The 17938-nt window shown below is 42.2% G+C and overlaps 1 protein-coding gene across 1 annotated transcript in view; it reads left to right on the top strand.

The window, feature by feature from the left end:
* LOC138757056 (uncharacterized) overlaps positions 1 to 17733 on the top strand; it is an 86093-nt gene extending 68360 nt beyond the window's left edge. Inside the window, exons 6-8 of the mRNA XM_069923757.1 lie at positions 10910 to 10976; positions 15175 to 15239; positions 17250 to 17733. Coding sequence (XP_069779858.1) covers positions 10910 to 10976; positions 15175 to 15239; positions 17250 to 17353 — 236 coding nt within the window. The 3' untranslated portion in view covers positions 17354 to 17733. The remainder of the gene's footprint in view (positions 1 to 10909; positions 10977 to 15174; positions 15240 to 17249) is intronic.
* The last annotated feature ends 205 nt before the right edge of the window (positions 17734 to 17938 follow it).

Here is a 17938-nt window from a genome sequence, read left to right as displayed (position 1 = left end):
TGAGATAGTGTCTCATGAAAATGCAAATTCTCATACAATCGAAGTGTGCAATACAATCTAAAACCAGGGTATTATTCCTGGTCAAGGGAGACTAATAGGGTTGAGAAGGGAGTTAGGAGTATAGGCTATATGATGGGATAGTCGAGGAACAGTGGGAGGCTTTCAAGCTGATTTTTCACAATGCTCAACAAAGATGTATTCCAATTAAAAACCAGGTCAGTAAGGGTAGGTAGAATCAGGACTGAATAACTAAGGAAATAAAGAAAGATATCAAATTTGGTATGATAGCTGTCGAGAATTGGATCAGTGGTCAATCCACAGGACCATAAAATAGGATCACTGGATCACTGGAATCTCCTTCCCCCCCCCCACCCCATCAAAGTGATCAACTGGGATCATTGTCTGAAGAAGGTGTGTAAAAACCATTGAGAACCCCTACCACCCTGCACGCAGCATTTTTCAGCTACTCCCATCGGGAAAGAGATACAGGAGGATCAGAGCCAGCACCACCAGGCTGAGGAAACAGCTTCTTCCCACGGGCACTGAGAATGCTGAATGACCAAAGGAATTGGTTACACTAACCATCTGTGACCATGCCTTCTTCACTCTGCAACCACTGGGGAAAAGGATCCTGAAGACTAGTGCTCAGAGACACAAGGACAGCTTCTTCCCCTCTGCCATCAGGTTTTTGTATGAACAATGATCCAGAGACACTACCTAGCATTGTCTTTTTTTATATTTCTTCCACTATTTTTATTTATTAGGTAAGGTTGTTTATATAAATGTGATGCTAATGCAAAACAACAAATTTTGTTACATGTTCATGACAAGAAATTCTGATTCTGATTCTATTTATTAAACAATATTTTTTCTCCATGCAGATGCATTGTTTATCTGTATGTGTTAGGTCTGTTATGTTTGCATGTTTTGCACTGAGATCATTGGGTTGTATTTTTGTAATCAGAAGATAAATAAAATTGAACTTAAATGCTCATATTATACAAAGTCACCAAGAGTAGTGGGAAGCTGATGGCAAAAGGGAATAAAGATTCCTTGGAAGAGAAGGGTAATAGGTAATGCAGAAATGTTTGAGGCCTCGAACAATTATTTTGTGCTGGTCTTCACGTTGAAAGACATGAGTTACATTGCCAAAGAGTGATATTAAGGATGTAAAGGGAGATGAAAATCCAAAACAATTCCTATCAATAAAGAAGTAACGCTGAGTATACTCATGGGTCTAAAGGTAAATAGGTCATCTGGACCTGATGGAATGCAACCCAGGGTACTGAAAGTAATGGTGGAAGTTATAGTAGATGTGTTTGTGATAATGTACCAAAATTCTCTGGACATCCATCAGTTCCTGGTGAATTGGAAGAAAATGTCATCCTACTGTTTAAAAAATGAGGTGGGCAGAAGGCAGTAATTATATATAATCATATAACCATATAGGAACATAGGAAGTAGGAACAGGAGTAGGCCAAAAATGGCCCATCGAGCCTGCTCCGCCATTCAATAATTATTTATATCATTCCTATAATTTGGAGACCAGAACTGCACACAATATGAGTTATTTAACTTAAAATCTGTAATCAGGAAAATGCTTAAGCTATCATTAAGAAAGAAATAGCAAGACAACTGGATAGAAATTGTTCCATCAGGCAGACGCAGCCTGGATCCAGGAAGGGCAGGTCATGTTTGACAAATTTACTGGAGTTCTTTGAGGATCAAATAAGTGCCGTGGATAGAGGGCATCAAGTAGATGTTGGAGTTCCAGAAGGCATTTGATAAGGTGAGTTAGAGAACAATGTTGGTTCATATGAGCTCATCCACTTTGGAAGGAAAAATTGTACATTCGATTATTATTTAAATGGTGAATGTTTGCAGCATGCTGTTGTGCAGAGGGACTTTTGAATGTTTGTGCATGAATCGCAAAAGGTTATCTTGCAGATAATTAAGAAGTAAATAGAATAGTTGGCATTGGTTGTTAAGGGGCTGAAGTTAAGAGCAGGAAGGTCCTGCTGCAACTGCACAGGGTACTGGCAAGGCCACACCTGGAGTTCGGAGCACAGCTCTGGTCTTTTTACTTGAGAAAGGATTAACTGGGTTTGGAGGCAGTGCAGGGGCAATTTGCCAGATTCAAGAGATGAAGGATTAGCCTACGAGGAGAAGTTTAGTCAGCTGGGACTACACTCACTTGAATTTCGAAGAAAGAGATCTTATAGAAACATAAAATAAGGAGAGGGATGAGAGAAAAGATGGAGCCAGGAAAATTGCTTAGAGACCAGAACACAGGGACATAGCCTCAAGATTTGGAGGAGTAGAAGACAGATCAGTTTTTGCATGGTAGGGGAAATTAAGGGTTATGGGGGTAAAAAGAGCCAGATCAGCCATGATCTTGTTGAATGGTGGATCAGGCTCGATGGGCCAGATGGCAAACTCCTGCTCCTGCTTCTTATGTTCTTATGTAAGAAAGCTGCCAACATCAAAAAAAAAATCAATATCCTAGTCATGTTCACTTCTCACTGAAATCTGATGTCTGGCAGCAGTAGGTTCAGATTCTGGAACATCCCAGGACTACTTTCACCATAATAACTACTTCAAAACCACCAAAGATGTGTCTGCACCACTGACTCATTCCATTTTTTACGTTATAACATCTGTAAATGTTTAATTTTGTTTATGTATATATTTTCTATTTTATGTTATTATCTCATTTTTTTCTTTCTTTTTCTGTTGTATGTTTTATGTAGTTTGGAAACTGCAGCAAGTAAGACATTCATTACATCCACGCATTGTAATTTAAGTTTAAATTGCCAAATACTGAATACAGTGAGAAAACGACAGTCTGCAACAGACTGGCATGTTATCTCTAATCCAGCCCTGTGAAGATTTACAGTATATAGGGTTGCAATGAAAGGAAAGATCAATTAGCACCAAATAAGGGCTTTATTCTGACACCTTACTGTCCTTCGCTTATACCTTGAAGAAGGGGTTAGGCCTGAAACTTTGGGAATACAGTACAACTATTATTATCCCAAATTGGGTGGCACAGGCTCGTGGGCTAAAATGGCCTGTTATCATGCTTTATGTCTAAATTAAATTAAAATGTATGAACATTGCCACGGGACACTTGGTTACAAGGTTGTTGCTGGAGGTGAATCGTTCATCTAGTCCTAGCTTCACCTTCACTTGAAATGGTATGTGAACCGCTGTCAGAATAACTGATGTGAGTTCTCACAGTGGGAGGTAGGGATGACACTTCACAATTAGGTATTCCAGGCCAGGAGAGCAGGAGCTCACCAGGACCAGCATGTCTGAGCACCACGGCCATTGATGAGAAAGAAAATAACACCGCCTCTCGCTTTTCCTGAGGACACTCTGTGATCCATCCAGTGAATTGAGAAGCCTTCTAGTTGCCCAGCACAATTGGGAGAGGAGGGGTGTGAGTTATGTGTCTATGAAGCCAAGCCAGCTGTATTCTCTCAAGTAAAACCACAAAAACACTGGAGGAACTCCGCAGGTTACACGATGTCCAGTGGAGGTAAAGATGTAAAATCAACATTTCAGGCTGAGCCTTTCTTCAAGGTATCTCAACTCTCTTTGAAAAGTACGTCTACCCTGAAGTTCATCCAGTTTATTCTCTAGGGCTTGGACATTTGCCAAGGGAATGCAGTGGAAGAGGTAGGGGAAGGGACTTAAAACTTGATCTTCATCCCCATGGAAAGGGCCTAGGGTGGGCAGAAGGACCCTGTGATTCCCTTGGGTTTCTTTATCTTGTGGTTTGCTCCTGATTAGTACAAGAATCTGCAGTAGGGCCCTGCTGATAATGGAGCTGTTTCTGGTGGGTTCCTGGAGTCAGCAATGGAACCATGCAGTTCTCTCAGGTCAGTTGGTTTCCTGCTGGTCACAGGAGGCTTCATCAGGTGCCTATAGTCAGGGGTTCACTGAGGTTGCAGGGGACTCTGTTATTTATGTACATGGCAATAAACTTTATTCATTCATAACTGGTTTCTCTTTCCACAGAAGCTGTTTGGTCAAGTTCTTCAAGCCTTTCTGTATCCGTTTGGTACATTTTTGTCCACTTGCTCAATCGACAAATATCTTTTTTGTAATTTATTTCTTCCTTCTACAATGACATCTTTGTGACATAAGCAAGCTTGGTTTTCAGTGCCAGTTTCCATAAGTATGATGAATGATTGTGTCTCCTGGAGGTTTCCATTAGTCATATCCTTCCAACCTGAGTTCTGATGCATTATCCCAATATTTTCCCAGCCACTTAGCAAATGTCTAAGACAGGTAAACAATTTGCTTTCAATTCCACAAGTTTCATAATTCATCATTTGAATTATATTCATCAAATTTAGAAATAAAAAATGTTGCGTTTAGTTTAAAAAAGTGAAATTTGAAAAATTTCTTTTTAACAGCTTGTGAAAAAACTTTATCAAACACCTACGAGAAGCCCTTAGAAAATAAAGTAAGCTTTCTCCACCTACTACTTAAAAAAAAGCTCTGGCAAAGTCATTAAGCTGGATCTGTCCCTTACAAACCCGTAGAGTTTATCTATGTTGATCTTCATAACTAGAGGGATTGAGTTTAGGAGCAGGGAGGTTATGCTGCAACCGTACAAGGTACTGGTGAGGCTACATCTGGAGTACTGTGTGTAATTCAGGTTTCCTTTCTTGAGGAAGGATGTAAAGGATGTACTGGCTTTGGAGCTGGTCCAGAGGAGGGTCACCAGGCAGATTCCAGAGATGAGGGAACTGTACTCACTGGAATTAAGAATAAGAAGGGATCTTACAGAAATGTATAAAATTATGAAAGGCATAGATAAGATAGAGGGAGGTAAGTTGTTTCCATTGGTGGGGGAGACTAGAACGAAGGGACATAATCTCAAGATTCAAGTTAGCAGGATGGAGATAAGGAGGAACTGCTTTTCCCAGAGGGTGGTGAATATATGGAATTTGCTGCCCATTGGAGGCAACCTCAATAAATATATTTAAGACAAGGTTGGATAAATTTCTAGATAGTAGGGGAATTAAGAGATATGAGAAAATATCAGCCATGAAGGCTTGAAGGGCCTGATCACCTACTCCAGCTCCTATTTCGTATGTTCTTAGGTTTAGAATGTTCAATTGGCCTATCCTTTACTATACCTTAGTCATTTTCTGGCACCAAATATTAAACTAAGTGAATTAAAGGGCTAGAAATGTATTCATATAACCCTGGAAAATATCGAGTGTTGCGCTATTTGATATCAGCCTACCCCAATTTTGTGCACAATTCTCTGGCCCTTTGTGCAACAGGAAAATACATTTCCTCATTTGGCAGTGCTATTTTTGAGTTCCTTTACATGTTTTTCATGTGTAAAACTTTTCTAAATTACACCAACAGCAGTACAACTTTAATCAATCAAACACACTGAGATTCTAAATTTCCTGGTCTGAAAACCACAATTCTTATTTACTCAGTCAGATTTGGCTAACCAAATTTTACCTGAAACCTTTCCTTTAAACCTTTTAATCAAGCTGGATTTTTCATCCAGACCTCATAATGTATGCCTAGAGTGTTTTATCCTTGGAGCTCTAGAGTCTCAGCTTCTGAGAGATCCTTTCTAGGCTACTGTTGCACAGTTTGTTGGATCACTGTTGCTCTTGGGAAGTCATCCCAAATCCATGCTCAAGGAGACAAAACTTCCTCTGATATCAGCCATTGAGAACGTAGAACAGACAACATTACAGCACAATACAGGCCCTTCAGCTTGGCAACAATCTAAATGTGCCCTAACTCGCACCCATCATCCTTTATTTTTCATACATCTATTTGTGTTTTTAAGAGTTTTTTTAATGCCCTTATCGCACCAGACATCACCTCCACCATCCTTAATAATGCATTCCAGGCTTCCACCACTCTCTCAGATAAAAAAAAAACCTTACCCCTGTCATCTCCCATACGCCTTCTTCCTCTCACCTTATACAGGTGCCCTCTGGAATTTGTTATTGTCACCCCAGAGAAAAGGTGCTGGCTGTCCACCTCTATCTTATTAAGTTATCTCTCATCCTTCATTGCTCTAAAGGGAAAAGCTTTAGGTCTGCCAACCTTGTTTCATAAGACATGTTCTCCAATCTAGTCAACATCCTAGTTAATCTTTGTACCCTTCTAAAGTATCTGCATCCTTCCTGTAATATATGAGGTGATCAGAACTGTACAGGTGTAGTGAAATGATTATGTTTACTGGCTGGCCCACCCTCTGGGTGTCTTCCTGCCTTCGCTCCTCCCTTAGTCCTGCCCATGTGACCCTGGGTCATAAAGGTCAAGTCTCCTCCCCTTCCCGCTCATTTCCTAGCCTTGGACCCGGGCCAGCAGTCTCTAGTACTATAAAGCCTATCGTTCCCCTCAGTCTTTGTCTGTGTCATTATTGGGGCTACTGACAGTGCCCAACAATTTATTGGACTAGATTTTGGAGGTCTCCGGTAATGGAGAAATTGCTGCGCCCAGAATGGCTGGAAGTTGACCCCCAAGACTCAGGTGCATCGGTGCTCTTCGAGCAGTGGATGAACTGCTTCAACAACTTCCTCGACGCTGCTGCTGAGGTGGTCGACTCTGATGAAAAGAAGCTAAAGATCCTTCAGGCACGAGTCGTCCAGGGGGCCTTCCTGGCCATCCAAAGCAGCGCAACCTACAACGAGGTGATGGCTGAGCTGCGGGCAAAGTGAACATGGTCTACTCCCGTTACCTGTTGGCATCCCGAAAACAACAGCCTGGTGAGTCCACTGAAGAGTTCGTCTGGTCCCTGGTCACACTGGGAAAAGACTGCCTGGGGGATCCCATGGCCATGATATCACTGACCCAGTGCATGGAAGAACTGATTTGAGATGCCTGTGTGTCGGGTGTGAGGTCGGATTATGTCCGACAACGACTCCTTGAGGAGGACCCGCTCCCACTCAAAAAGGCTATCAACTTGATCAGGACTTTAGACTCGGCCTAGCGCCATGCGGTGTCGATCACGGGTAGAAGTGGACCATCTCCGTATGTTCCACCATGGGGGCCTTCGGCCTGGGACTCAGTGTCGGGTGTTACCGACCTGACCACGGCTGCAATTACACCAACGGCATCATTGAGATGCAACTTCTGTGGACAGTCCAAGCATTCAAGATGCCTCTGTCCCACAAAGGGAGCTACATGCTCGGGCTGTGGGAAGGAGGGCCATTACCAGAAGCGTCCGGGAACAACGTGGCGTGTGTTCCTGAGGAGCTTCCAGCGCTGACCACGTGTGCAGTAAGGGGAGCGTCATCTTGTCGGCCACTGCTCCCAACCTCAGCACCTTGGCCTACCGCTCCGATGATGTTACTTCCGACGACCACGACTCCACTTCCATCTTCTTCCTCTTCAAACACTGCGTGGTCAACATGGAGGTCTCCATCTTGGGAAGGCATCCCCACCAACGACGATGATGAAGGAATGCCTATCCTGCCATCGGTGACAATGAACCAAGCCAGTCCTCACCTGATCTCAAACTCCATGACGCGGATCGAGGTGAATGGGCGTAAAACGAAATGTCTTTTCAATAGCAGGAGCACGGAAAGTTTTGTGCACCCTGATGTGGACCAAAGACTCTCCCTCCCAGTCTGACCCATGAATAGGATGGTATCAATGGTTGCAAGGGACCAACAGACCAGAATCCGGGGGTATTGTGTAGTGTCCCTGATGGTGGGGAGTAATGTTATAACGATTTTATATTGTTAATTATGCCTCGCCTCTGTGCACCGATCCTCACGGGCCTCGACTTTCAGAGTCAGTTCAGGAGTGTGACGATGGGGTTCAGAGGCCCCCAACCACCGCTGACCTCCAGTCCCCGGCACCACCTTGTGGTCCCAGCACTCATTCTCCTGCACCATCCAGCAGCCTCACCACTCATCGGGTGCCCCCCCATCACTGTTCGTGAACCTCACCCCGGATTACAAACCAATCGCCACCAAGAGTAGACGCTATAGTTCGGAGTGCATGCAGTTCATCCGGGCTGAGGTTCGGTGACCCCTAGTGGAGGGGATTATACCCCCTAGCACCAGTCCCTAGAGGGCACAGGTCCTCATGGTCAGAGGTGCTGGCATTCCCAGGATGGTAACTGATTATAGTCAGACCATCAACCGCTTCACCCAGTTGGACGCATACCCGCTACCTCGGATAGCCGACTTGGTCAATAAGGTCGCTAAGTTCAGAGTTTTTTTGACCATTGACCTCAAGTCAGGTTATCATCAACTCCCCCTCCGTCCAGCCGATCAAATATATATGGGTTTTGAAGCAGATGGAAAATTTTTCCACTTCCTGCAGGTGCCCTTCGGGATTACTAAGGGTGTTTCTGCTTTTCAGAGAGTAATGGACCGGATGGTGGAGGAGCACAATGTTCCCCTACCTCGACACTGTCACCATCTGCGACCATGACCGGCAGGACCATGATGCTAATCTCGCCAAATTCTTATGTATGGCCAAGTCCCTCAACTTGACGTACAACAAGGACAAGTGCGTGTTCAACACGGAGCGCCTTGTCCTTTTTGGATGCGTCGTGGCACATGAGTCATTGCCCCTGACTGCATGCAATCCCTCCTGTCCCAAACTCCCAAAAGGCGCTTAAGAGGTGCCTGGGGTTGTTTTCATATTATGCTCAATGGGTGCCCAGCTATGCCGATAAGGCCCACTCCCTAATCCATATGATCACCTTCCCATTATCGGCAGAGGCCCAGGCTGCTTTTGACCAAATTCGAGGAGACATCGCTAAGGCTACGATGTATGCCATGGATGAATCTGTCCTCTTTCAGGTGGTGAGTGATGCCTCCAATTGCGCACTGGCTGCCACACTAAACCAGGCAGGCAAGCCGGTTGCATTTTTTTCCCACATCCTCCACGGTTCCGAACTCCGGCACTCCTCCGTCGAGAAGGAGGCGCAAGCTATCATTGAGGCAGTGTAAAAGATTTATTCTGTTGACTGACCATAGGAAAGTGGCCTTCATGTTCAGTGCCAAATAATGGGGTAAGATCAAGAATGACAAGATTCTGAGGTGGAGGATTGAATTATCCACCTACAACTATGATATCTTGTACCGGACAGGTAAGCTCAATGACCCCCCCTGGACACCTTATCTCGAGGGACTTGCACCAGCGTGCATCTCAACCGTCTCCAGATCTTGCACGACAATCTGTGCCACCCCGGAGTCACAAGGTTGTACCATTTTGTTAAGACATGAAACCTCCCGTACTCCGTAGAGGATGTCCGGTGCACGACCAGATGCTGCCAAATCTGTGCCGAGTGTAAGCCCCAGTTCTACCAGCTAGAAAAGGCACACTTCATTAAGGCCACCCGCCCTTTTGAATGACTCAGTGTTGATCTCTATTAACTTAATTAACCCAACTTAACCCATTAACTAAGCGCACGTCTATGTAATGTGTGTAAATTTAAAAGTTCTTTGGTTCACAGTCTAATCTCACTACTCATTCTTCCAAGTTCATTGGTTGCAGGCAATTCTTATACTGTGCACAGAATTTAACATTTATGAAGTTCACCAGACTTTTGTGCTTGAAAGGTAAATGGTTACTGCTCAGGAAGGTTCTTGTTGGTTTTCAGAGAGAGAATTGTTGTTCACTGGACACCCAAAACTGATTCCTTTTAATCAGCCATTTCAGTGTCTTGCTGAAGAAACTTGTCCCATTAGAGTTTTCCAGAGGATCACCTCTTACTTTCAGGTCATCACAAAGTTCCTTTTTGTTTCACTTATTTCAAGTGAAACATTAGGCAGCCAGTCCTCTCATGTATGAACCAGACTGAACTAAGTACTCACAGTCCGTCTTCCAAATGGGGTTTTTCCACAAGCTTGCCAGCTTGTCCTGTTCCAGTCCCAGCTGTTGCTACTGACTGTAAAACTGCAGAACTGATCACTCTCTCTCTCTCTCTCTCTCTCTCTCTCTCTCTTTCTCTCTCTCAGAGAAAAACCACATGACCCTCTTAGAATAGCCAGCAACACTCCCAGACAGCCTGCGGCTCCAACAAGTTCTCTCATCTATTGCCTTTTTGTAAACAACAATCCATTAGTGAAGTCCCTTGGACACTCTCCTAAGCCTTTGCAAAGGCTCTTGGAGCTGCCCTATCTGGCTTGAGCAGAACTCCAATATTTTAAATGAGATCTGTTTTGAAGTGTTTGTATGTGACCTACACTAAAAAGCCTGCCCCAATTTATCTCCCAAAAACATGGCTGTAATCTGTCACACCCTCAATCAGGTCTGTTCACTCCCAAGAAAAATAACCCAGCCTCTCCAGTCCCTGAAGCACTCCATTTGAGGCAACATCCTGCTGAATGTCCTCTGCACCCTTTTCAATAAAGTCCCATCCTTCATTATGATGGCATCCAGAACTGTACTGAGTACAGTTGTTAATATTTAACTGCAATGTTTTGAGATATTCCAGTCAGTGTGCTATATAAAGGTAATATTGTTCTTGTTTTTGGTGCAATTGTCATGAAGGTTCCTTGTAGATAAAATTGTAGCATTTAAGAGGCTGAATATGCAGAGAATAGAGGGACACATAACATGTACAAGAAACTGAGTTTTTGTTAAATTTGGCCATCATGGGCCAAAGAGCCTGTTCCTTACAATTCTGTTTATGTGTCCAAAAATGAGACCTCTGGCGATCATCCCAGTTTGTATCAGGCTTTTCAGCTCAGTAGGAATTTAAAAGCTAAGGGAGAGTCGGGGCCAGTCATTTTGCAAAGCAACAAACAATGTCACATTTTGTTCAGTGCAGTATTTTGTCTGTGGATCAAACTAACTCCAATGTGATTTTTAGAATTTTTACTTCACTATATCTTTCAAACAAAAAGACCGACAACTATTAATTTGATGCCTTTTGATATGTTCTATGCAGACAATTTAGTGTATGAAAATACTTCTAGAATAAAGAAAGAAGCTGGTAAACAGAAGACAGAGAAAAGGTGAATGATTCACTGATGAAGAAAAGCCATAAGTTATTCTATGATAATGCTCTTACAGTAAATTGTTGCCTGTCTGTATGAATCATCTCTTCCGAAAATTCAACTCATGCTGGATGGAGCATCTTTCCACAAAGGGCACAACCATCCAGTGCCAATTCAAGAGAGGTCAGCACTTCCTGTCAAAGCACCCTTTACAAAAGTGGCACCTTGATAATGACTCAGATGGGAGCACTTGCTATGAATTTTCTGTTCTATAGCTGGGAGGCTAGGATTATTTGGTCTTTCTCTCAATTGACAGCATCTTTATAATTCAAGCTGACTATAGATGTTAAAGAGATACCTAAAAGAAAAGCCTAATGTTATTGACTGGGGCCCTACTATTTGCTGTATCAGTCATATTCCCATCTCGATAATGGGTCATTTTATCTGCCTGCTGAAACCCTCATCCATGTCTTTGTTACTTCCAACCTTGGTTATTCCAATTCACTCTTAGCCAATTGAAGGAAAGTTCTAAATTCTTGGATGGTGTTCAGGGAAGATTTATTTACTTTACTTCCTGGAATGGACCCTGCCATTCAACTCTCCACAAATTAAAGCAATGGTTTCCAAACTTCCCCCCTAAACTCACATTCCACCTTAAGCAATCCCTATGCCAGAAATCCTCTGTGATTAGTAAGGGGTTGCTTAAGGTGGTATATGAGTGGGAAAGGAAGGTTGAGAACCACTGCTCTAGACTAAGTTGTTACTGAAATATTTTCCTTGAGAAAAATGGTAATTGGCCCATTTCCTTTGGAGTATTGAAACCGTACACATAACAAGTCAATGAGGTACGATTCAAACAGTGGTTTTCAAACCATTTTCTTTCCATTTACATACCCTTACTAATCGCAGAGCACTTATGGCAATAGGAATTACTTAAGGTGGAATGTGAGTTTAGGGGGCAGTTTGAAAACCACTGAATTAGAGTAACTCACAATCTCTGCTACTGAGATACAAACTTATGGTTGGCCACTTTCCACCATCATCTGTTGTCCATTAAGGTGGAGTGATGGGTGAAAATGGCTTCATACCACTTTGTGTGGACTTGAAGGGCTGACATGGACTGTTTCCATGACGTAAACAGTTATATGGTGCGACAGCAGTAGTGTTTGTGAGTTGCTTTATTTTTTGGTTCCTGGTCGGAAAACAGCTCAATTTTAAGGTTTCATCTTGTTTTCAAATTCCTCCATCACTTTCCCTCCCTTTTATTGTGTTCTCCTTTAGCCCTAAACCCTCTCATTTATCTGCTTTAGGTATGGCATTTTTTAAAATCCCCAAAATTAATCATTCTGCCAGAGACACCTGGACAATGTTGATAAAGAATTAATTTGGCTTTTTGATCTCTGCAATAATCATAACCTAGTTTATTAGTTCATTTATATACAGCACCATGTTATTAACTGTTATAAACATGAATAAATATTGAACAAGTACAAGAAAACTATTACTATAAATTATTATGGATATGACATAAGCAGAAGGGGATACCTGTAAGTTAAATGAGTGGTCAAAACTCTAACAAATGGAGTATAATATAGCAATTGTCAAATTGTCTGTTTTGGTAGAGAAATAAAAAAAAACATTAAATATTGATGAGAGATCAGAGAGCTCTGAGATGCAGAGGGATTTGATGTCCTGGTGTATGATTCACAAAAGGCTATGGAGTGAATGTAATTGTTTTTGGACAATAAATTGAATGCAAAAGTTGGTACATTGTACTTCAGTTATAAAGCCTTCCAGTGAGATCACGTCATGTGAACAGCATTGGTTCCCTTATTGATGGAAATTTCTAAATTCTTGGGCAGAGTTCAGAGAAAATTTACTTCTCTACTATGTGGAATGGACAGGTTATTTGATGAGGAATGGTTTGGCAAGACATGCTTGCATCTGGTGGAATTTTGAAGATTGAGAAGGAACGTGTTTAAAACAAACAGGATGCTGAGGGGTCTTGTCAGATTAGGTGTGGAGTGGATTCCTCTTTGAGGGAGAATCTAGAACTTGGCTTAATCGTTTAAAATAAGAAGTTGCCAATTTAGAAAAGAAAGGAGACAATGTTTATTTTCCCAGAGGACTGTGAGTATTTGGAATTCCCTTTCCCAAAGGTTATTGGAAGCATATTTAAATAGAGGTAGATGGATTCCTGATAAACAAGCTTGCAATTTCCCTGCAGCTGATCAGGAATGCAAAGTTAAGGTCACATTCAAATCAGCCATAAAGTTGTTAAATAGTGGAGCAAGTTCAAGAGGCCAAGTGACCTACACTTTCTCCAAATTCGTATTTCTATGCTCATATTAAGCTCCAACAATTCCTCTAAATTAAAACAATATTATCAGCTAATAGCTAGGATCTGAAGATTTCCAAAAATGCAGAGAAACTCAAAAGCTGCAGATGCTGGAATCTTGAGTAGACAATGGAGGTTTCTCAACAGGTCAAGCAGCGTTCATGTAAAGAAATGATCAGTCAACCTTTCAGCTTGAGACCCTTTACCGAGACTAAAGTAGAAAGGGCTGTTATCGGGTATATCCGTTGGGGACAGGGTGTGGGGGGGGGGGGCGCGGGGGGAGGAAGCTAGGACATGATAGGTGGAGAGTGGGAGAGACCACTAGGAGAGGGGAGAGGATTAGAGATAAGAAATAGGAATTGTAGTAAAAGAAGAAATGGAAACAATGGAACCACCATGAGGAACATGGTTGGCGTAGCAGTTAGTGCAATGCTCTTACAGCACCAGCGATCAGGACCGGGGTTCGAATCCCGCACTCTCTGTAATTTGTATGTTCTCCCCGTGTTTGTGTGGGTTTTCTCCAGGGGTTTTGGTTTTCTCCAACCATTCAAAGAGTACCCGGGGTGTAGGTTAATTGGGTGTAAATTGGGTGGCACGGAGTCATGGGCCGAAATGGCCTGTTACCATGCTGCATGCCTAAGTTTTAAATAAAGATGGAGGTTGCCGGAAAATGAAAAAATTGATGTTCATAAACGTGAAAGCAAAAGAAAGAGCAGACAAGGAAGCAAAAATTAGTGGGGAATAGAGAATAGGGAAATATTTTTTAAAACTTACAGAAGGTAACAAAAAAGCTCATAAGGAGGGAAAAGATGTTGGAAAGTAGGCTGGCAATAATATCAAAGAGGATGCTAAAAGCTTCTTCAAGTATATAAAGAATAAAAGAGAGGTGAGAGTAGATATCGGACCATACAAAATGACAATGGAGAAATAATAATGGGAGTCAAGGAGATGGCAGAGGAAAAAAATAGTATTTTGCATCAGTCTTCAATATGGAAGGCATTAGTAATGTGCCAGATGTTGAAGGGTATCAGGAAAGGGAAGAGAAGGGAGAAGGGAGAAGGTACTCGGAAAGCTAAATGATTTAATGGTGGATAAGTCTCCCAGACCAGAAGGATTGCACCCTTGGGTCCTGAATGTTGTAACAGTAGAGATTGAGGAGGCCTTAGTAATGATCTTTCAGAAATAAATAGATTCTGGCATGGCTCCAGAGGACTGGAAAATCACATGTGCCACTCCACTATTCAAGAAGGGAGGGAGGCAGCAGAGGTTGGGAAAATGTTGGAGTCCATTGTGAAGGATGAGTTATGGAGTACTTGGAGACAAGATAGGCTGAAGCCATGGTTTTCTCAAGGGAAAATCTTGATTGACAAACCTATTGAAATTCTTTGAGGAAGTAACAAGAAGGCTGGATAAGGGAGATGCAGTGGATGATGTGTACTTGGATTTTTAGAAGGCTGCACATGGGGCTATTTAACAAGATAAGAGCCTATGGTATGCTGTGCTGAAGTTAGAGAGGGTTCAAGGAATATTCACTAGGATGATTCCAGGAATGAAAGGATTATCATATGAGGAGTGTTTGGCAGCTCTTGGCATTTAATTATTGGTATATAGGAGAATGAGGGGGATCTCATTGAAACATTTCAAATGTTGCAAGGAATGGACAGAAAGGTTGTTTCCCATGATGGGAGAGTCTAGGACATGGTTCTCAACCATTTTGTTTTCCACTCACATACCATCTGAAGTAACCACAGAGCACCTATGGCAAAATTGAATAGCTAATTCAGTACGAGTATTTAAATACAATCGTATTACTTTATTCAATTAAAATGTGTTGATTTATTCATGCCTTAAAATTCTATAAATAAATATCTGTTACAGATCCCAATATTACGTAGATAGCTCTGAACTCTGGCATGAAGGTTGGAAATCCAGGGACAAACCAGGTAAGAATTTCTTTGAGTTTGGATGTATTTTACCAGTTAGTATTCCCATTATCTTCATATTATGGAAGATGTGGTATATAGAAGCTCATTAGCTTGAGTAACTGCATGGCCATGATCAGCAGAACTCATGGATGGTAAATCTTACACGGAGATTGGATGTTTTTCTAAAGATCTTTTGCAATTAAGAGGTAACTTATAATTTAGCTCTTGCACTATAACTAGCATATCTTCTGGAATATTTTTTGAGAGACTATATTTCAAAATATAAATTGGGTAATATTTTTAGGAAGACATAATTATCATTTATACTCGTGTAATCATTGAATTTTTGGACCAATTTTTCGGATCAAATTTGGGGCGATCGACTTTTACACAGGTCCACAATTATTCAAAGCGTCAGGAGCTCGGATGGGCAGGAACGGGTGGTGAGTTCACATTCAGGGCATTGGGACTTTGTGTAGGTGGGTAGCCAGGGGCAAAGGTCCACGGTCGGGGCATTGGGAGCTCCGGTGGGTGGGAAGTGGGTTGAGGGTCTATAATTGGTGTCAGGAGCTCTGGTGGGCAGGGGGGGTGGGTGGGTGTGTTGGGGCCTTGGCAGTTTGGATGGGCATGCAGTCATACAAGTCATATAAAACCATACGTTTTTTGGGCCAACGAAGTGGGGTGTGTGGTGAATCTCTGCTAAGCTGCCTGTCTCCCCTCTGGCAAGCCTTGCTGAACTAACATTGGCTAGACTGTGGTGAATCTCTGCTTATAAAATTGTAGTGCCAGTTGATGAAGTAGACAAAGACGATGGGGTCAAACAATATTCATGGCTTTTATCAGCAGAAACTTCTGGTACAATAATGAAAGACAATGGGTGCATACACAGTTATACCCAAGGGGAGTGTCTTTAACAGTAGAGATAATGAACAACCAATGTTAGTACAGAAAGGCTTGCCAGAGGAGAGACAGGCAGTTAGCAGGGATTCACCACAGGGGGCTCGACTAGTACACGGTATCAACAATAGCACAAGTATATACGATAATGCAAGATCAAATGATCATATCAAGATTTATTTTTGCATGAATTTGTGGTTTAATTCAGGATTCTGATTACTTCAAATTATGTTGTTTTTTTTGTGAGCCTGACCTTTCTGCTTTCCTTCACCACTTGCCTTCACTAATATCAATAAGCAGGAAAGGGTACAGAAAAGATTCACGAGAATACTACCGAATTGATGGGCTTGTTCAGAGCTTCGAGAGCTCGGATGTATGGGTGGCTGTGGCAAGGGCAGAATGATTGGCATAGTGATTAGCGCAATGTCTTTACAGTGCCAGTGATCAGAACCGCACCTGCGTTCGAATCCAGCACTGTCTGTTAGGAGTTTGTACGTTTTGCACGTATCTGTGAGGGTTTTCTCCGAGGATTCCAGTTTCCTCCCACTCTTTTAAAAAAAAAAGCGTACTTGAGTATAGGTTAATGGGGTTGTAGCGGCTGCTACTGCTGGAGAGATTACCCTCAAAGAAGAGACACACATTATGGGAGTGAATTCAACATTAGTTTATTGTGCTGGCAGATGAGAGGGGAAAGATTTAAAAGGGGCCTGAAAGGTATCTTCACACAGACAGGATAGGGTACATGGAATGAGCTGCCAGAGGAAGGGGCAGAAGTTGGAACAAAAGTAACATCTAAAAGACACTTAAATTATTATTTGGATAGAAAAGGTTTAGCTGAATTTGAGCGGCATGGACAGATGGGCATGGCCAGGTTGTTCTGAAGGGCTTGTTTCCATGCTATAGAACTCTGATTCTCTCACACATTTCCTTCTAATCTCTCAATATTCCTAACTGTCATTTGTCAATTACTGATGTGTTTAAAGTAAAATTAGGAGGACCAGTTTAATAGTACCAACTGAATTTAATTTTCTTTATTTTCCATGTTCACATGAAATGAGCAAAATTTGCAATTGAGGAAGGTAGATTAAGATATTAGCAATTTTAATATTTTACTTTTGTCTTATTTTCTAGAGAACATCTACAAAAATATCTCAGTTGCGCAATGTAGAAAACTTCAAACAATGGACAAAGTGTTAAAAAAGGACTCCCCATCTGTAATAAGATCTGATGATTAACTAACTCGAGACATGCTCTAAACATGTGTGTTGTGATGTATGTATTTTCAACCTTTAGGTGCAGAATTCATAAAGCTAGTTGATGTGCCAACCAGATAGCATCAAGATGAATCAAAATAATTAAGTCGAATGTTTGTGATTTGAAGGCATGGTGCCTGATCAGATACAAAGATCACGCAATGCATTTGAATGTAACATGAAGAGACAACAGACACAAATTCAAGTTTATTGACTCGTGTACCAAGATGCAGTGATAGACGTTGTTTTGTATGGTGCATGATCTCATACCCATGAATCTTCTTCCAGATGGGAGGGAGAGTGGTTGAAGAGCTTGAGGCTGGGATGGAATGTTTTAATGAGTTTTTCAAGATAGTGGGAGTTGTAGATGGAGTTGATTGGGGAGGGGGGGTGGGGTGGGTATGCTATGTGGTGGCCTGAGCTATGTTCACCACCCTTTGCAGTTTCTTGTGGTCTTTGGCAGAACATGCCCGTAACACTCAGTGATGCACCTTGATTGGAATCTCTCACTGGTGCCCCTACAGAAGTTGTTAAGAGATGTAGGTAATTTCCTCAGGCTGTTCAGGA

This window comes from Narcine bancroftii, chromosome 3 (genome assembly GCF_036971445.1).
Source record: "Narcine bancroftii isolate sNarBan1 chromosome 3, sNarBan1.hap1, whole genome shotgun sequence".
NCBI lineage: Eukaryota > Metazoa > Chordata > Chondrichthyes > Torpediniformes > Narcinidae > Narcine > Narcine bancroftii.
This window is presented reverse-complemented; position numbering and strand designations above follow the sequence as displayed.